We start from the raw sequence: 16,147 nt of genomic DNA, 5'->3' as shown, positions 1-16,147 counted from the left end.
ACATTGTACCCCATTTGTTTCATCATTCCCTGTTAAAATATCTGTGTGTGTGTGTGTGTGTGTGTGCGCGTGCGTATACCTGTGCATATTTCTCAATCATTTGAGAGATAGTTACAGATATGCTGCCCGTTGCCCATTAATTTTTTCAATGTTTATCTCCCCAAAACAAGGATTCAATCCAATGGTGAATTATGTTTAGTTGTCATGTTTCCTTAATCTCCTTCAATGTGGAAAGATTCTTCTGCCTTTCCTTGTCTGTCATAACCTTGATATATTTGAAGAGTACAGGCCCATTACTTTGTAAAATGTTTTCAGTTTGTGTTTGTCATGATTAGATTCAAATTATTCATTTTTGGCAGAAATTCCGCAGAAGGGATGGTATGTTCCATTCAGCCTCATATTTAGAGGAACATAGTATCATTTCTTTCCCTGCCTGGTGATGTTCCCTTGGAGCAGTTGACTAGCGTGGTGTCTAGCACAATCCTTCAATATAAAATCCTACGTATTTTGTACTTATTAATTAATGATTAATCAATAGTATTCTTGGGGGAGACACTTTGTTCTCATAAAATTTTCACCTGCTAATTTTAGCATCTATTGATGATCCTTGCCAGAATCAATTATTGCTAGAACGCCTGTCAAATGGGGGATTTTCTGATTATGTCATTATTTCTCCATTTATTATCTGTCATTCTACTACAAGGTAGAACTTTCTTTTCTCCCCCACCTAAAAATTTTATTTAATTTGTACAAGCATGAACTTAATGGATTCTTGTTTTGTTTGATAGGTTTAATCTGTTTTTATCATCCTTTATTTTGATGCTAAAATCATCCTACATTTGTCTAGTGGGAGACCATTCAAGCTCCTATTTTCTACTTCCTTTCCTGTCACCATCCATACTCTGAGTACTTCTTTACTTTTCTGGCACAAAAAGATATTTCAGGCTCATCTAATACTTTCTCCTCTCTAGCCCTGGTTTCTTTTAGTGGATGATGACATTTCAGAACTAGTGTTTGTGCGAGACACACAGAGAAGTTACTTTCCCCTCTAATGCCCACCTCAGCCCAGGGGCCCCTTCTGGTGTGAGAGCCTGACCATGCTTCTGCTTTCACAAGATGCTCCCAGGAAATACTCCTGTGGTGAAATGAGTTCGTGAGACACTGACTTTTTCATTCTTCTCTTGGAAATTTGCGTCGCATGTAACTGTAGTGAAGGCTCTGAAATGCCCTGTGGTAAAGAAAACTGTTTAACAGCATTTCCAAACTAAAATCACCATGGGACCCATATTTTCAGGTAAAATCTATTAACATTCCTTGAAATGAATATTGTGCAGTACTATAGAGATTTGAGGCATTTTGGGGACAATGGAGGAAAAAGGTATGACCAGGAGGCAGCAGCAGTATGGCACACAAATTTTATTGTGTGAGCCCTTGATAGGTTTGCATGGCGGGAAAGCCCCTCACAGCATGAGTCTGTGCAGAGCCTAGGGTGTGGGTTGCTACTCAGTGGGGAAGGAGGGTAAAAGAACTCCCAGAGGAGAGCAAGATCTGAGGAGAGAGGGCTTATGTGTCTAGGTTTATGCGTCTAGCAGCACAGTGGGGAGTCTCTATCACAGAGCTCCAAAGGGTGGCCACAGCAGCTTGGGGCCTCATCACCACAAGGCCCTATATTATCAATAGGTAACAGCTTTTGGGCGAGGGTTTTATGGGTTATGCAAAGCAGGCAGGATCTAAATGGCTAAAGACTTGCTTGTTTGGGCTATCTTTTGTGTTTGTGTGTGTGTGTGTGTGTGTGTGTGTGTGTGTGTGTGTGGTAATCATGTGGCTATTTTTAAACTTAGAAAATTTGAGTTTGCCACCAGCAGGTTTTTGAGCTAATGAGTCTTAGCCTGCAGTGAAGAAATGAACAATCTAGGGATCAATATACAGAGACCATCTTTGACTGAGTGATATAACAATTGCACACTGAGTTGTATGACTTATGTTTGGATGAATCCAATCATAGTTAATAATAAATAGGGGTCTATAATTTGTATGATTTAGAAAATGACTAGCCAATGTGCTAATCCACTCTTTTGAAATCTCCAAGCTACAGAGAATTCTGGAAGAGGTGATCAATGTGAAATCCTAAGGAACTGATTTTAACCTAAAAGCAGCTAGGTAAATTATTGGATTATGATGGCACATTTAAGAGGAAATGGTGAACTCACTATAGGTCTGGCCTTAGCTGTTGCCATGATACAAACTAGAATAAACGATAGGTTCTGCTTTCAGTCTGGTGGAGAAGCAAGATCAAGTAGCAATCATAAAATAATTAGAGGGCAGTTAAATGTCCAACTGTACAGAGGCCCTAAAAGCCATGGATTTCCAGTAAGAAAAATATGTGCCCTAGAGGACATGGGAGGTTTTGTGAACAAGAGGCCCCTGAAGAGTGGAGATGGTTGAGTAAGGGCAGAGCAGGGAGAGATGGTTAGTGGAAAGGTATTTGGAGATTGCTTATTTCAGGTATCAGTGCTGCACATGGATGATCATGAAATATTGCATAACTACATGTATATGTTAAAGACTTTTCCCCAATGACAGGGAAAGTATCTATTTGCAAAGCTGAAGTATTTTGTGTTTGTATGGTCTTTAAATAGCTTGGATTTTGTCAGACACAAGTTGCTTGACCTAGTTTAGGTAGTCAGTCGATGAATGCATTGACCTACAGATCTTTCATCATCATGTCTTGTGTTCCTACTCATGCATGTGCAAAGAATTCTGTGTGCATGACTACCATCTTCTGTCTGATAATTAAACTCTAGCCATTATCTGTTTTATCAGTATTTCACAATTGCAATGGAAGTTTATCCCTATGCAACATAAAGTTTTATTCAACGGCATGCATTGCCCAGTGAAACAATTCAGAAATCTTTGTATCTTCTGTATATTCCTCTTAATCAATATTTCCCTCTCCTTAAAGGACTTTTCCCTTTTTCTTACCAGTACTAGTATAGTCCTAGTTAAATTAACTCTATATTTTAGGACAGATCAGGACCAAGGCAATTTTCCTTTTATATTTCAATGTGTCTGAGCGGGAGGAAAGGAGTGACAGGTCTGTCTTTTCTGGACTTTGGTGCTAAAATAAATAATAACAGAGATGCCTAAAGGCATATACAATTGTACTTATATTTAAGGACTTCATGAAATACTGTTAGAGCACCCACTACATGCAAGGGGCTCTGCCAGAAGTTTGAGCAAGTCCACCTGACTAAGATGTAGTACTGTTCTTTAAAAAGTTTATTCCATAATTAACCCAACTGTAACGAGATTGTGGTTTTCTTCTTCTTAGAGTTTTAATTTTAATTGTCACATCTATCTGAGTGAAAATGCTTCTCTCACTGCATTTGTCTTCCAAAAGATTTATTGAAGGAGCTAAATTGATTTCTCCCACCTCTCAGGTTCTGAACAGAAAGGTTGGGTAACCTGACTGAGGTGTTATAACCTCAGTGTTGAACTCTGATATGTTGATTCAGACATTGTAAATACCACTGTATGTCTGTTTTAGTCAGCTATTTTTAGCACATGTATTTAACTACTTAGTTGAAATATCTTAAAGTAATCCAGGAATTTTAGGTTTCTAAGAAACCAAGAGTAAGTTTTTATGTTAATGTTTTCTTGTGAAATAACTAATATTTGCTGCTGTAAATCAGCAGGGGGAGCTCAGCAAATGAACTTTAGTTTCTATTGAGGCCATTCCTAAAATTGTTTTTATTCATTTAGAAAATTAAGACAAATGCTGAAGATTTTATATGATAAAGATACTGTCATTCCTTAAGCAGTTTGTTTTAAAAGGAAATGAGAATATGTTCCATTGAAAAAATATTTTTGGAAACTCACCCTTTTTCTTTTCCCACATTTATCCTAAAATAAGGTTTGGTTTTGAAGCTTAATATTAGTGCATTTTTTTTCTCAGCTATACTGACATTTTTATAGTACTCACATTTGGCAGCTCTGTATCAGAGCTAAAGCAAAAGTTGGGGCTTTGGGTCTTTTTAGTATAGGTAGAAGTAAAGTAGATGATGCCTCAATCTGAAAGTCAAAGAGAAATACTGTTTAAAAAAAAATCCCATCATAATCAAAGGGTATCTTCTGTGGACTGAGAAATCTGAAAGTCCGCCATTATTGGGTGTATGCCATGAAGGTTTTCCCCCTTGATAAGGATGCACTGTTTATAGCCAGTAGTTTCTGGTGATGAACAATGAGAGCACTTATAGGATACTATTGTTTGGGGAAGCCAGTGCTTTTAGCAAGTGTTTGTTGAAATTATTCCTGTTGTCCCAAGTTAAAATGGGTGAAAACATGATTTTTTGCTCAACATTTAGATTTTTAGCAGGGATTGCCTGCCCCACTTCATGATGCTCTAGCAGTTTGGGGCTGTTAGTTTTGTGGTAGATTTTTATATCATTCCGAGTATGGAAGTATTTTTTTCCCCTTGATCATACTTTAGGTACCTTTTTGGAGGTCTGACTTGCTATCTCAGCCATTAATAATTAATGCACATTAACCAGCTGTGCTATTTACCTTCCAAAATGCTGGTGTAAAATATTAAGCCAAGTCACTAGATTGATTCCAGGTAACAGATAGCTTAACCTCCAAATAGGATGGCTATAACTAAACATAATCATATACTAATTAACTTTGAAAATTGAAAAAATAAAAATAATTTATTTTAGGAAATACTATCATGTAAAACTAATAATTATTTTTGAATCTTGGGTTTTCTATTTTTTATTCTCTGGAATTGACTTTGACTATTTAAAATTGAAGTAAGAAATCTTAGATGTGGAGTCCAAAGACTTGAAAGATGTTTAATTTCTAAAAAGTCTTTTGTTTGCTCTTTCACTGAGTTTTGCCTGTTGTAATATAGGGCTCAGAAATACTTACCCTGACTATCTCATGAGCTATGAATATCAAGTGAAAAAATGAGGCAAAGCTTAATCAGAGCTTTTCATTCCACACCCAGCTTGCTTCTCCCTCAGTCTTACTCATCTGAGTAGATGGTGTCACCATCCACCTGGTTGTTCAAACCAGAACTCTACACATCTTGCTGGATTGTTTTATTTCTTTAGCTTCCAGAATCCAATCCCTGAAAAATCCCCTATTGCTTCTGTTGCTAAAATGTATCTTGAGCTTGTCTATTTTTCTACATCTTATTATTATCACTTTAGTCCATGCTGCCATATTTTCTCTCCTCTTCACTGCAGAAATCTTCTAAAATAGCCTTCCAACTTCTTCTCTTTCCCCCCTGATACCCATTTTCCAAAGAGCAGCCAAAATGAGCTTTATTTTTTTAATAATAATATTTTTTATTATGTTATGTTAGTCACCATACAGTACATCCCTAGTTTTTGATGTAAAGTTCCATGATTCATTACTTGCGTATAACACCCAGTGCACCATGCAAAATGAGCTTTTAGAAACATCAATCAAATCCTCTGATCCCCCTGTTTAATCTGGCTATTGCCTCCCTCTATGACCCCTTTTCAGACCACTCTGTCTTGCTCATTATGATCAAGCCATATTGTTCTGCCTCAGAGTGGCCTTTGCCACAGTCCAGGGTAAGCCCCAGTTGTCCTCAGTCATATGAGCCTGATTTATTTTCTCTATGACACATCACTTATCTGATTTTTAAAAATTTATTTGTTTACTACCTGTCCACGAGAAACTGAGCAACATAAGAACAGAACTTCGTGTTATTCAATGTTACAACCCTAACTACTTGAATAGTACCTACAGCGTAGTAGATGTTGGATAAATATTTGTGGAATGAATGAATTAATAAAACACATTTTGGGTTTATGCAACAAATATTTATAATGCATGTGAAATCCTTTGTAGATTTTAAGTGCGAAATGAAGGGAAGTCATATAATCTTGCTTGGTTTTTAAGGAATGGGAAATAATCTTGTATTGCTGTGCATTGGCATGTGTAAGGGGCAGATGAAGAAACAAAGCCTGGAGAGTGTCAGAGGCTTGGCCAATTCTCACAGAGTTAGTAGTAGCCCAGTCAAGGCCAAAGGCGCTTCTCCTGACTCTTGGCCGCTGCTCTCTCTCTAAGTGTTAGGCTACCTCTGCAGCGTGTGCTACATCTGTGACTTGGGTAAATTGACTCAAATAAAATAGGAGCTCTCTTGACACTTCTTGATTCTTCTGTGCCTTTGAATTGAAGTGGGTAATAGGTTTAGGCATATTTGTTGTTATTTTTATACTACTTCTGGATAAGATATGATAAATTGATATGAGCTCCAGGCAGTCCTGAGGTGAGCTAAACTCAATAAGAAATTACTTTCTTTATTTTTTAATGTTTAAAGCATCTTGTAAATATTTCCAGTTCTTTTCCATTTTTAGTTAGTTCTTCACTTCAGGGTTCTAGAAAGAGCCACAGAAGAGAAAGAGCAAGTTCTAAAATGCAGTAAGAAAAATGTTTTTTTTTTTTTGAGGATTTTCTAGTTCAGTGAACAGCAGGAAGCACCAGCTTTCTCTTCTCACAAAATCTCCAGTCAAATGTTTAATCTCAAAAGACTCTGGCAGTTTATAGAAACATCCTAAAAGTTGTACCAGCTTATTTGAACCAAAGATAATTCATGTATTTGATGGTCCCTCAGTCAGTTGTAAATACCATAGTTGATCCTTCTTGTACAGTCCTTGTAACAAATAGGGTGTTATCACAAGGAACAGTACCAGAAATAAGGAGGCTTAGAGTTAAGCTTCACTTTGTGTCTGATTTGCAAGAACACTTAAAGTTCTTCTTTGAGAACACATTTAAACCTGAGTCTATTTTCATATTTCCAACTCCAAAAGGGAAATACTAGTGACTGACATCAGTACTTGCTCCCCTGCCCCCAGGACCAGATCTAATATAATACCATAAACACTTCAAGCACCCAAAAAGTATGTTAGTGACTATTTGCTTTTTTTTTTTTTTGAAGAAGCATTGTCTAAATTGAATATGTAGTAAGAGTAGAAGTATTACACATTGTTTGTTTTATAGAACGAAGGTTTATGACACTTCAGAGTATGATTTCTAGAAGCATTTTTCTTAACTTCTCTCATCCTAATACATCTTTATTTTGTTTCCAGGGGCCAGCAGACAACTACCCACAAGTTTAGTTCTCAGAAAGGGTTGACACTGGTTGTATGTCATTTCTCCTCCAAGAAAAGATAAGATTAAATTTAGGGTTACATAATATATGTGAAGAGTATTTCATAAAACAAAGTAAAATGTAAATATAGATGGTGGTAATTTTTGTTGGTTATGACTTACATTTAATTTCAATCCTGACAGGCCAGAAAGAACAATATGGTGCTTGGGAAGGGAGTAGCTTATCTGTCTGCCCTCATGATCCAGTGTGTCCCAGCCACAGTGGTTGGCCCTACCCCCACCCCACCTGGACCTGACTCTTACTCCACTGGGTGTCCTGGTTGGCATTAAAGATAGGTATGGAGGACAGGTAGGGAAAAGGCTACTGGGCCATCTCTGAAGGGCTGAATAAATATGACTTTAGTGGAAGAGGTAAACCTGTGGAGAGGTTAGGGCAGTCCTGGTTGTTTTAGGGAAATGGGTGTCTTTTTTCTTCTGTGCTCCTGCCTGGTGTTACAGAGGACCAGATTGGGAACCACCTCAGAGAAAGCATGCAAGGATTATATAAGTTTCTACTTATCCAGGAGACTAGAAGTACTGGGGAGCTTTATTGGAAGGAAGGATGAGTGAAAGAGGGGGTGAGAGGATAGCTTTGGAATTCTCTCCAAGTTAGGGATTGTGATTTTTGTGTATGGACCTCTTGACTGATGAGCTAGAAAATTCAAGGTAGGGCCCTGAAGAGAGGAAGCAGGAGAAGCTACTTTAGATTGGCTTAGGAGAGGAGAGGTAAAGGAGGCCTTTATCTGTCTTCCCAAATAATCCTGGTCAGCTCATCCAAGTAGAACAGGAGTCAGGGATTTAGAATAGAAATCTCTTTCTGATAATAACGAGCATTTGGCTGAAGTTTTCCTTATGCAGTCTTAGGAGGATGTTAGAGAGGAGGAACCACAAATAACCCCAGATAACAGTTAAGAACTCCAATCTCTAAGATCTGTGATTAATTGTGATCCTCCTTGTCCTAGCACTACCTGCACCACTAAACATTTATTGAGTACTCAGGGTACAGATCATCACTTTTAATGTTCATACATAACAAGGTAGATGATATTATGATCCCAGTTCAGGATGTTGAGCTTTTTGAATTGACAATAAGCAATTTCCTATATCATGGAGCTAGCACATGGATTTGGAAAGAAGTGGTCTGACTCTTAGGCACATGTACCACTCTCTTACTGCCAACTGGGCAAATCAGATGTTCCAAATGAATATGTCTTTCAATATTCCTAGATATAGTAACCCACACTTGAGAAAGCTCTGCTTTGGAAAATAACTTTCTATTTCTCTTTTCTACGAGGTAATTTTATCTCACTTTATTACATAAAGCACTCTGGCTCTAAAACATTCATTCTTCAACCTGGCAAGACAGAAGTATGCCAGTTTTGCAAATGAGAACCTGAAGACACCAGGTCATGTAGAACTTCTACCCATGGTCATAAACTTAAGAAGTAACAGGGCCAGGACATAAATGGAGGTCTTGTGATCCAAGCTCAGGTTTGTCCCACTTGACATATGTCTTTCACCATGTTCTGCTGTTACCTACTACATGATTGAGCTTATGTGTTGTGATCATCCAGGAATTTTGACCATTATATTTTCATAATTAAACTTTATTACTCTTATTAATACTTTAATAATTTAAAAATTATTTTATTACTTTAATAATAGAAAAAATGGTGACAATAAAAACAGAAACAAACACAACTGGAAATAAGATCTATGGACGTATGTATCTCTCCTTATTTACCTAACTCATTCTGTTTAATTATTGAATTATCTATTATCAGAATTATTGAAATATCTATTATCTATTATCCTTCTATCCCAGGATTTTTTGACCTTAGCACTTTGACATTTGGGGCTGGAGGATTATTTGTTGTGGGGTCTGTCCTATGCATTGTAGAATGTTTAACAACATCCGTGGCCTCTTTACACTAGATACCAGTAACTCCTTCCCCAACCCCCAATTGTGACAACCAAAAATGTCTCCAGATGCTGCCACATGTGCCTGGGAGAGCAAAATCACACCCAGTCAAGAACCACTGCTGTAACTCTATATTGCTTAACAAAACAAAACAAATTAATGTAGATTTGTTGTTTTTTATGTTGTGGCATCATTACTTTGAAGGTAAATGAAACTCATTCAGAGCCCTTACCTGCAAAGGCTTTTCAGTGGAGTTAGTGGGATTGCGCTCAATTAAGTAATATGATTAAGACTCTCTCAACAGTGGGTACTTCTAAGGATGAGGGATGGTCATGGCGCCTCAGAAACCAGAGGCTTCTTGCCAGTTCCACAGAGAGTTTAGTGTAGAGGAAGAGCTTGTTGGAGTTTGAGGTAGTATGATTTTGTAAAAACCTTATGCTTCTTGGGGAAGGTTTCAAATACAGAATCCAGAAGACTCCCATTCACCTGCTTATGGCCCTTGTTTATCTGAAGCATCCACTAGTTCCCATCTGAAATTGTTCTTACTGCATCCCAATCTTCACATTATCTTTAATCCCCACAGAACCTAGTTTCTTTTTAATAAGTGTTTATTGAAAAAAAAGTATTTGTCGATAATGCTGCTTTAATGTAGTCTTGTGTTATTTAAATATTTTGGTTCATGCTTCACATATAATCTATATACTCTCCTTGATGGTAGAGGGTTTTTTGTTAAACTCCCACCCATAGCCAGTGCAGTGCTGTGATTATCACTGTAAGAAATGTCACTGTGAGGAGGCCAAGGGTCTGTGTGCCACTTCTTGGGGTCATCTGCATGCAAACACGTGGGGGAGCTGAAACTCCCTTGCACCGTTGGTTAGCTCTTTTTGTAGTTCTGTTTGCTTGCTCTTTTGAGGAGCATGTTCCTTTATATAGTTCAGGAAGTAACATCTTTTTGTCCCCAATGAAGAAAAAATATCATAATGGGATTTAGGAAGGGAAATAAAAACATTAAACATCATTTCTCACTTGCTAGGACTTTAGCAACAAGATGGCTCAAAATACGGATCCCCATCTGGGGGATGTGGGCTACCCTTCTTTTATTCATCCACCACTCCTGTCTGTTCAATTGCCAAGTAAACAACCCAGCCTCAGAATTTCAGGACCACTGGGGCAACTGAAGTTTTAAAACTTCAGACCAATGGCAAAAATAATTTTATTTGAGCATTGTATCTGCTTTGGGTTAAAAAGCATATGAATCTTCATGACTGGTCTCTATCTCTTAGTATTCCTGAATTTTCCATCTTATTGTTATAAATGTAAAGCATGATATAGTTCAGAGAGAGGGACATTTCCAAATTTAGTGGAATATGTTATATTAATCGCTTTTATATTTATTGATATATTCATATATAAATATGGCTAATGTAAACATGAATTATTTGTTCAGGTTATAAAAAGTTTTGCAGATTTCTTACATATAATCTCATCCAATCTTCACAACAACCTGTGAGCTATTTTATGGATGAAAAAACTGATACTTAAAGTGGTTATGTAAATTTCACATGGTCAAATGAGAAATGGTAAATGAGTTGTAAAATGGTAGATCTAGATTTTGGTCCCAGTTTTTCTGTCTCCAAATCCAGTGTTCTTTTCATGGTCTCTTGCCTGGAGAGTAAAGACACAATCAGGCATTAGTGACAGATGTACTGATTTAGTCTTATTACTTATGTTGACAAATACCCATTTCACTTAGTTGTTTATTTAATCACTCGTTTTTTGAATGAGTTGTGAAAGCTTGTGGAAGAACTAAGACAAATAGGACATGGTCCCTTCCGTCAAGTCAATCAAATATTAGGTGTTAAGTCATAGTCATGAATGGGTAGGTTGCCATGCATCACAAAGTAGGATCGTCTAACCCGGACCAGGGACTCACAGAAGGCTTCTCAGAAGAGGCTCTATCTGAGCCATGTAATGCAGGATGGGCAGATTCAGCAGGTAATAAATCAAATGAAAGCTCTTCTATGCAGAGACACAAGTGTGCACAGAAACTCTGGGGTGAGAAGGAATGTGGCCAGTTGCGGAATCATAACAGATTAGTATGACTGGATTTGGGATGTGAGGGAGAACTCTCCATCAAGTTCAGCAGGGCCCGATTATGAACTGCTCATCATGCTGAGGATTTTGGATTTTATGCTATAGGTAGGACTATTGAAAAAGTTGTGAGCAGTAGACACAATGATCAGATCTCTATTTTAGAATACTTTCTGTTGAAACAGCTGAAAAGCAGGGTTTGAAGGTAGCCAAAATGGCAGCCATCAGGTTATGTGAGGATAAGCCACCTGGGAAATGGTGGGTCCTGCTCCCAAGGCTAGGATACAGAGGAAATTCAGGAGGTCAGAGACTTATTTATAAGATGAGCTAGCATCTTCAAAGGAAGGGGGCACTTCATCTACTGTGATTGGAGGAAAGGCAGGCAATTGTGACATTCCTTCTGGAAGTCCTTTGCTGAGATGTTAGGGGGAAGATAAAGTGAAGAGAGCCTTCTTGTGAAATGGTCACCAAAGAGCAAGAGCCAGTGAGGAGTCTGTTGAGAGTTCACCAGGTTGGGAGGCAGAGGCAACTCGCCGCTGCCTGCTGGGAAGTGAGGCACTTTGGCTTCGGCAGCTGAGGGCTACTCATGGCCTAGACTATTGACATGCATTTAAAAGACATTAGCAATTTTCAAAATTCTGGGGTGTGCCTGCCTTGGTGACTAAAATGAACACAAACTCTCTTTTGGATTTCCTCCTATTGATTACTTCTTTAGCAACTGCTGTGGTGAAATTGAGGGCTTTGAATCAGACGGAGTCCATTTCAAATCTCCAAACCTCCATTTTCTTTTTAAAAAATTTTTTTTATTATATTATGTTAGTCACCATACAGTACATCCCTGGTTTCTGATGTAAAGTTCGATGATTCATTAGTTGCGTATAACACCCAGTGCACCATGCAATACGTGCCCTCCTTACTACCCATCACCAGTCTGTCCCATTCCCCCACCCCCACCCCTCTGAAGCCCTCAGTTTGTTTCTCAGAGTCCATTTTCTTATCTATAAAATTATAAGAATTTTTCCAATCTAATTGGTGATAGTTAAAAGAGATAATTAAAGCAAACACCTAGCATAATAACTGGCAAATAATAAGCAACAGCCGTTACAACTACTATTACTACTACTACTACTACTACTACTACTACTACTACCAAGAAAAACAAATGTCAGAGTAAAAAGTACACTTTAGCAATCCCTGAGGTGTATTTTGAAGCTCTGTGAGAATTGGAAATCACACAATTTGGTCATTGTTTCTTCTAAATCCAGGTGACCATGCAACACAGGAAGAGCAAGAAGACCCTAGATTTTACAGCAAATGCATGGTTCTCTCAAATGCAAGCTGAGGGGGATGTTGTCTGTGAGCTTCCTATAGTACAAGAAGGACAATCCATTTTTCCATGTGTGTTATTAATTTTTAGTACCATATGTTGTGTACACAAATTGTTTTATAGTTGCTTAATTAAATTTGCTTCTGAACTATTTAGTTACAGAATATTTTTTCTACTTTTTTATTATTTATTCATTTTAAAGATTTTATTTATTAGATAGAGAGAAAGAGAGAGCATGCATGCACAAGAGGTGGGGGGGAGAGTGAGAAGGAGATTCCCCACTGAGCAGAGCAGGATTCGGCGCTCTATCTCTCATCACAGGACCCCGGGATCATGACCTGAGCCGAAGGCAGACGCTTAACTGACTGAGCCACCCAGACACCCCTATTTTTTCTACTTCTAAGAAGGTTGTTTACCCATTGAGAAGTGAGTTTTTCTGTTTCACAGCATGGGTCCCTGGTGGAGCTGGGATTAAATGTAATCTCAAAGAGGTTTGTATCGTTCAGTATGGTTCGACTACAGTCACGGGGGCTGAGGCTATGAGAAAGACATAATGTCAGGTCTGGGCCTCATCTGGCTCTGCCTCGGGCTAGTTGGCCACCTCATGCCATCACCTAATTTTTGATGTATTTCCTCACTGATACTTACATCAGTTTAAACTTTAAGCGTCATGTAAAATAACATTGCCACCCTTGCCACTAAAATACTAAGCACGAAATATCCTCCTAGGTCATACATAGAACAGGCTTTTTTTTTTTTTTAAGATTTATTTATTTATTTGAGGGACAGAGAGAGAGAAAGAGCAGTGGAGTGGTGCAGAGAGAGAGAGTCTTAAGCAGACTCCGTACTGAGTGTGGAGCCTGATGTGGGGCTCCATCTCACAACCCGAGATCACATTCCGAGCTGAAATCAAGTCAGACACTTAACTAATTAAGCCACCCAGGAGCTGCAATATAGCCTTTTAAAAAAAATCTTTTAGTTCTCTTTTTGAAAAAGCTACAAATCTTCTAGGCACGAATTCATGGTATAAAAATGCCCATTCATAATTAAAGTTAAAAATTGAAAAAAAAGTTAAAAGTCTCTCAATAGTTACAGAAAGTCCAGATTAGAGGAATTCTCATAAACTGCTTTTTACTGTAGCTTAACCCATGGATCTGGTTCCTGTTTGTACTAATTCCCAGATAATGTATTTCCTTTTTTTTCTCTCCCCTTTGCTTTGCCAGTAGTGAGGTACCATGTTGATGTCCATACTGGGCAACTGAAGCGAGCAGAAACAGAGTCTGAAGTTTCCCTGTGTCTCTGTGGAGAGAGGGGAGACTCTGGTCTTAGACTGCTGGACAAATCTAACATGCCAGTAAAATTTCAAAGAGGACAGGTGAGTCCGCACAAATAACTTGCCCATGTGTTTAGCAATCTCCCTGAAAGTGGACACTTCTATTTGAAAATTGAAGGGTGCTTGACACCCTTCAAGTTTTTTTTAGGACATCTGTAACACAAGATTTCCTGACCAAACTTCCTAATATCCTTTGTTTTAGAATTTCTTGAAAGAAAAATGGGACACACTATACTAGCAGTGAATAATAGAACAAAGGAAATTATATTAAAAATTAGTGGTAGTATAAGAAAAAAAATGAGATGATGTCAGGGAAAAAATATATATGAACATTCCCTGTTAGGACTGAAAAGTACAAAGTATTATTCTAAAAGGTCAGGTCATAGAGGGCCATTATAGTACATTTCACATAGGAATATAATAGCCTTTCTTTAAAACATCTTGACTGGAACCAACTAGATTATTTTCACACCTTAAGCCCTTCACTATTCCCTTTTGTCCTGCAGATATATAAATATGAGTCTTTCTATATATTAGATGTTTGAGGAGTGACGGTGAGGTATATAATCAACTCAGTTAATTTTTAATGTTATTTTGTTATATATAGAAAGAAAGTAATATTTGGGGTCTGTAACTAAAAGTAGGGATTATGTAACCCTAGAATATATTTTTAAGAAAGAAAGCTCTCAAACCAGTTTAAGAGTGCTATTTCTCAATTTTTTTTTGTAGTTGGAGTTCATGAATTATTTTGAAACAGATCTTAAAGATCACCTAAATTTGTATTGACACCGCAGATTACATAAATGCTTTCATCAGAATGAAGAAGAAAGCTGGATCTGCTTTGGATAAGGGAATAAGCAAAATTGTGCCTGATTTTTGCCATCACAAGTGGATTATTTTGAGTAGAAACAAAGTTTTAGATGTCATGATCTTATTACTGTTATTACACCAAGTGATCAGTGATGTTATCCCCTAAGGAATCCTCCTAGCTTTCCATCAGTCCCAGATTCTTTCACCCTGCCATTTCATGATATATATGAGGGTAGAGACTCCATCTTTCCTGGTTGTCTGCTAGTTGGTCCATTGGTGTGTAGCATCATGTGAGGTTACATGCTAAGATTTCACAAATCATTTTCTGGTTAATCTTCAGTTCATTACCAGAGAACGGGGAGGGTGCGTTATAGATGAAATTAAAATTGGGCTGGAGGCATAATTGCAATCAATGTATAGACAAGAGTAAAAATGTTGCTTTACTAGTATCTTTTAATGTTCAGAATCAGAGATATAAAGTATTTTTCTTCCCTGGCTCATTTCACATTTTTCTATTATTTTCTTCAATGCATGGAATATAATGGGAATGCCAAATGATTTCAAGAGTTTTGCAGTTGAGAAACTGTGACAACAACCTTTTAGTTTATTACCAGAATGATTTCACACCAGCCACAGCTCACAACCTTAGCCAGTGATTGGGCTGGTTATTGTCATTTTTCTCTACACAGTGTCCAGTGGTATAATCAAAATGCAGTGACATATTAATAGACCTAATTTAATTCTATCTTCCAAACTCAAGTTACTCGAAGAAACAAGAAGTAACCAGGAAGCTTATTTAGGCAATCTTTCTGGACCTTGAAGTATCATAGTTTGGATTTGCTTCAAAGCAGACCATAAGACAAAGACTGGGGTACAAGTAATATATTTGGGAGGTGATCCCAGTAACTACCTTCAGAGTGAAGGAGTTGGGAAGATGAGGCAGGAAAGGGAAAAAAAGCCATATAGGGACATTAAGGAGCTGGAACTCCTTCTTGCTAGGAACCTTGAAAAATCCTGCAGAACACCCTCAAACCTTTCTCACAAGAGGGAAGCCTGCAGGAAAGAGGCAGTGAGACCTAGAGGGTTGAGAAAGAAAGCGGCCAGCATGCCTAAATTACCTACCAAAGCAGCAGGTGAACTCAAAAAGGGACTTGGAAGAGAGGGAGTGGGGCATCAAGCACATCAAACTACAACAGGTGATGTGGACGGCGAAATTGTGCCTTGTAGAGGCACCCTGGGAATTCAGGCACACCCGAGAACATGTACGATCATCATCTTGTTTGCAGAAATATCACTGGACTACCAATGTTTTGAGTTTGGCTTAAAAATTCACATGAAAAACATGGAATCAATAGTTAACATCCAGGTAGTACATCTTCAAATACAGAATTGAAATTTAACCTGGTAACAATGTAGGCAGCTATTAAGACAGCGTATCCTATATAGGAAATACAAGCAATACTGGGTTTGCATTTTTACCACA

The 16,147-nt window shown here is 37.9% G+C and overlaps 1 protein-coding gene across 1 annotated transcript in view; it reads left to right on the top strand.

Moving 5' to 3' along the window:
* RP1 (RP1 axonemal microtubule associated) overlaps positions 1-16,147 on the top strand; it is a 296,245-nt gene that overhangs the window by 173,695 nt on the left and 106,403 nt on the right. The window contains exons 20-21 of the mRNA XM_087864419.1: positions 12,460-12,592; positions 13,745-13,896. Coding sequence (XP_087720545.1) covers positions 12,460-12,592; positions 13,745-13,896 — 285 coding nt within the window. The remainder of the gene's footprint in view (positions 1-12,459; positions 12,593-13,744; positions 13,897-16,147) is intronic.

Source organism: Ursus americanus, chromosome 9, assembly GCF_024610735.1.
Source record: "Ursus americanus isolate L20-20 chromosome 9, mUrsAme1.1.p, whole genome shotgun sequence".
Taxonomy (NCBI): domain Eukaryota; kingdom Metazoa; phylum Chordata; class Mammalia; order Carnivora; family Ursidae; genus Ursus; species Ursus americanus.
Note: the sequence above shows the minus strand (reverse complement) of the source record. Positions and strands in the feature narration are given on the sequence as shown.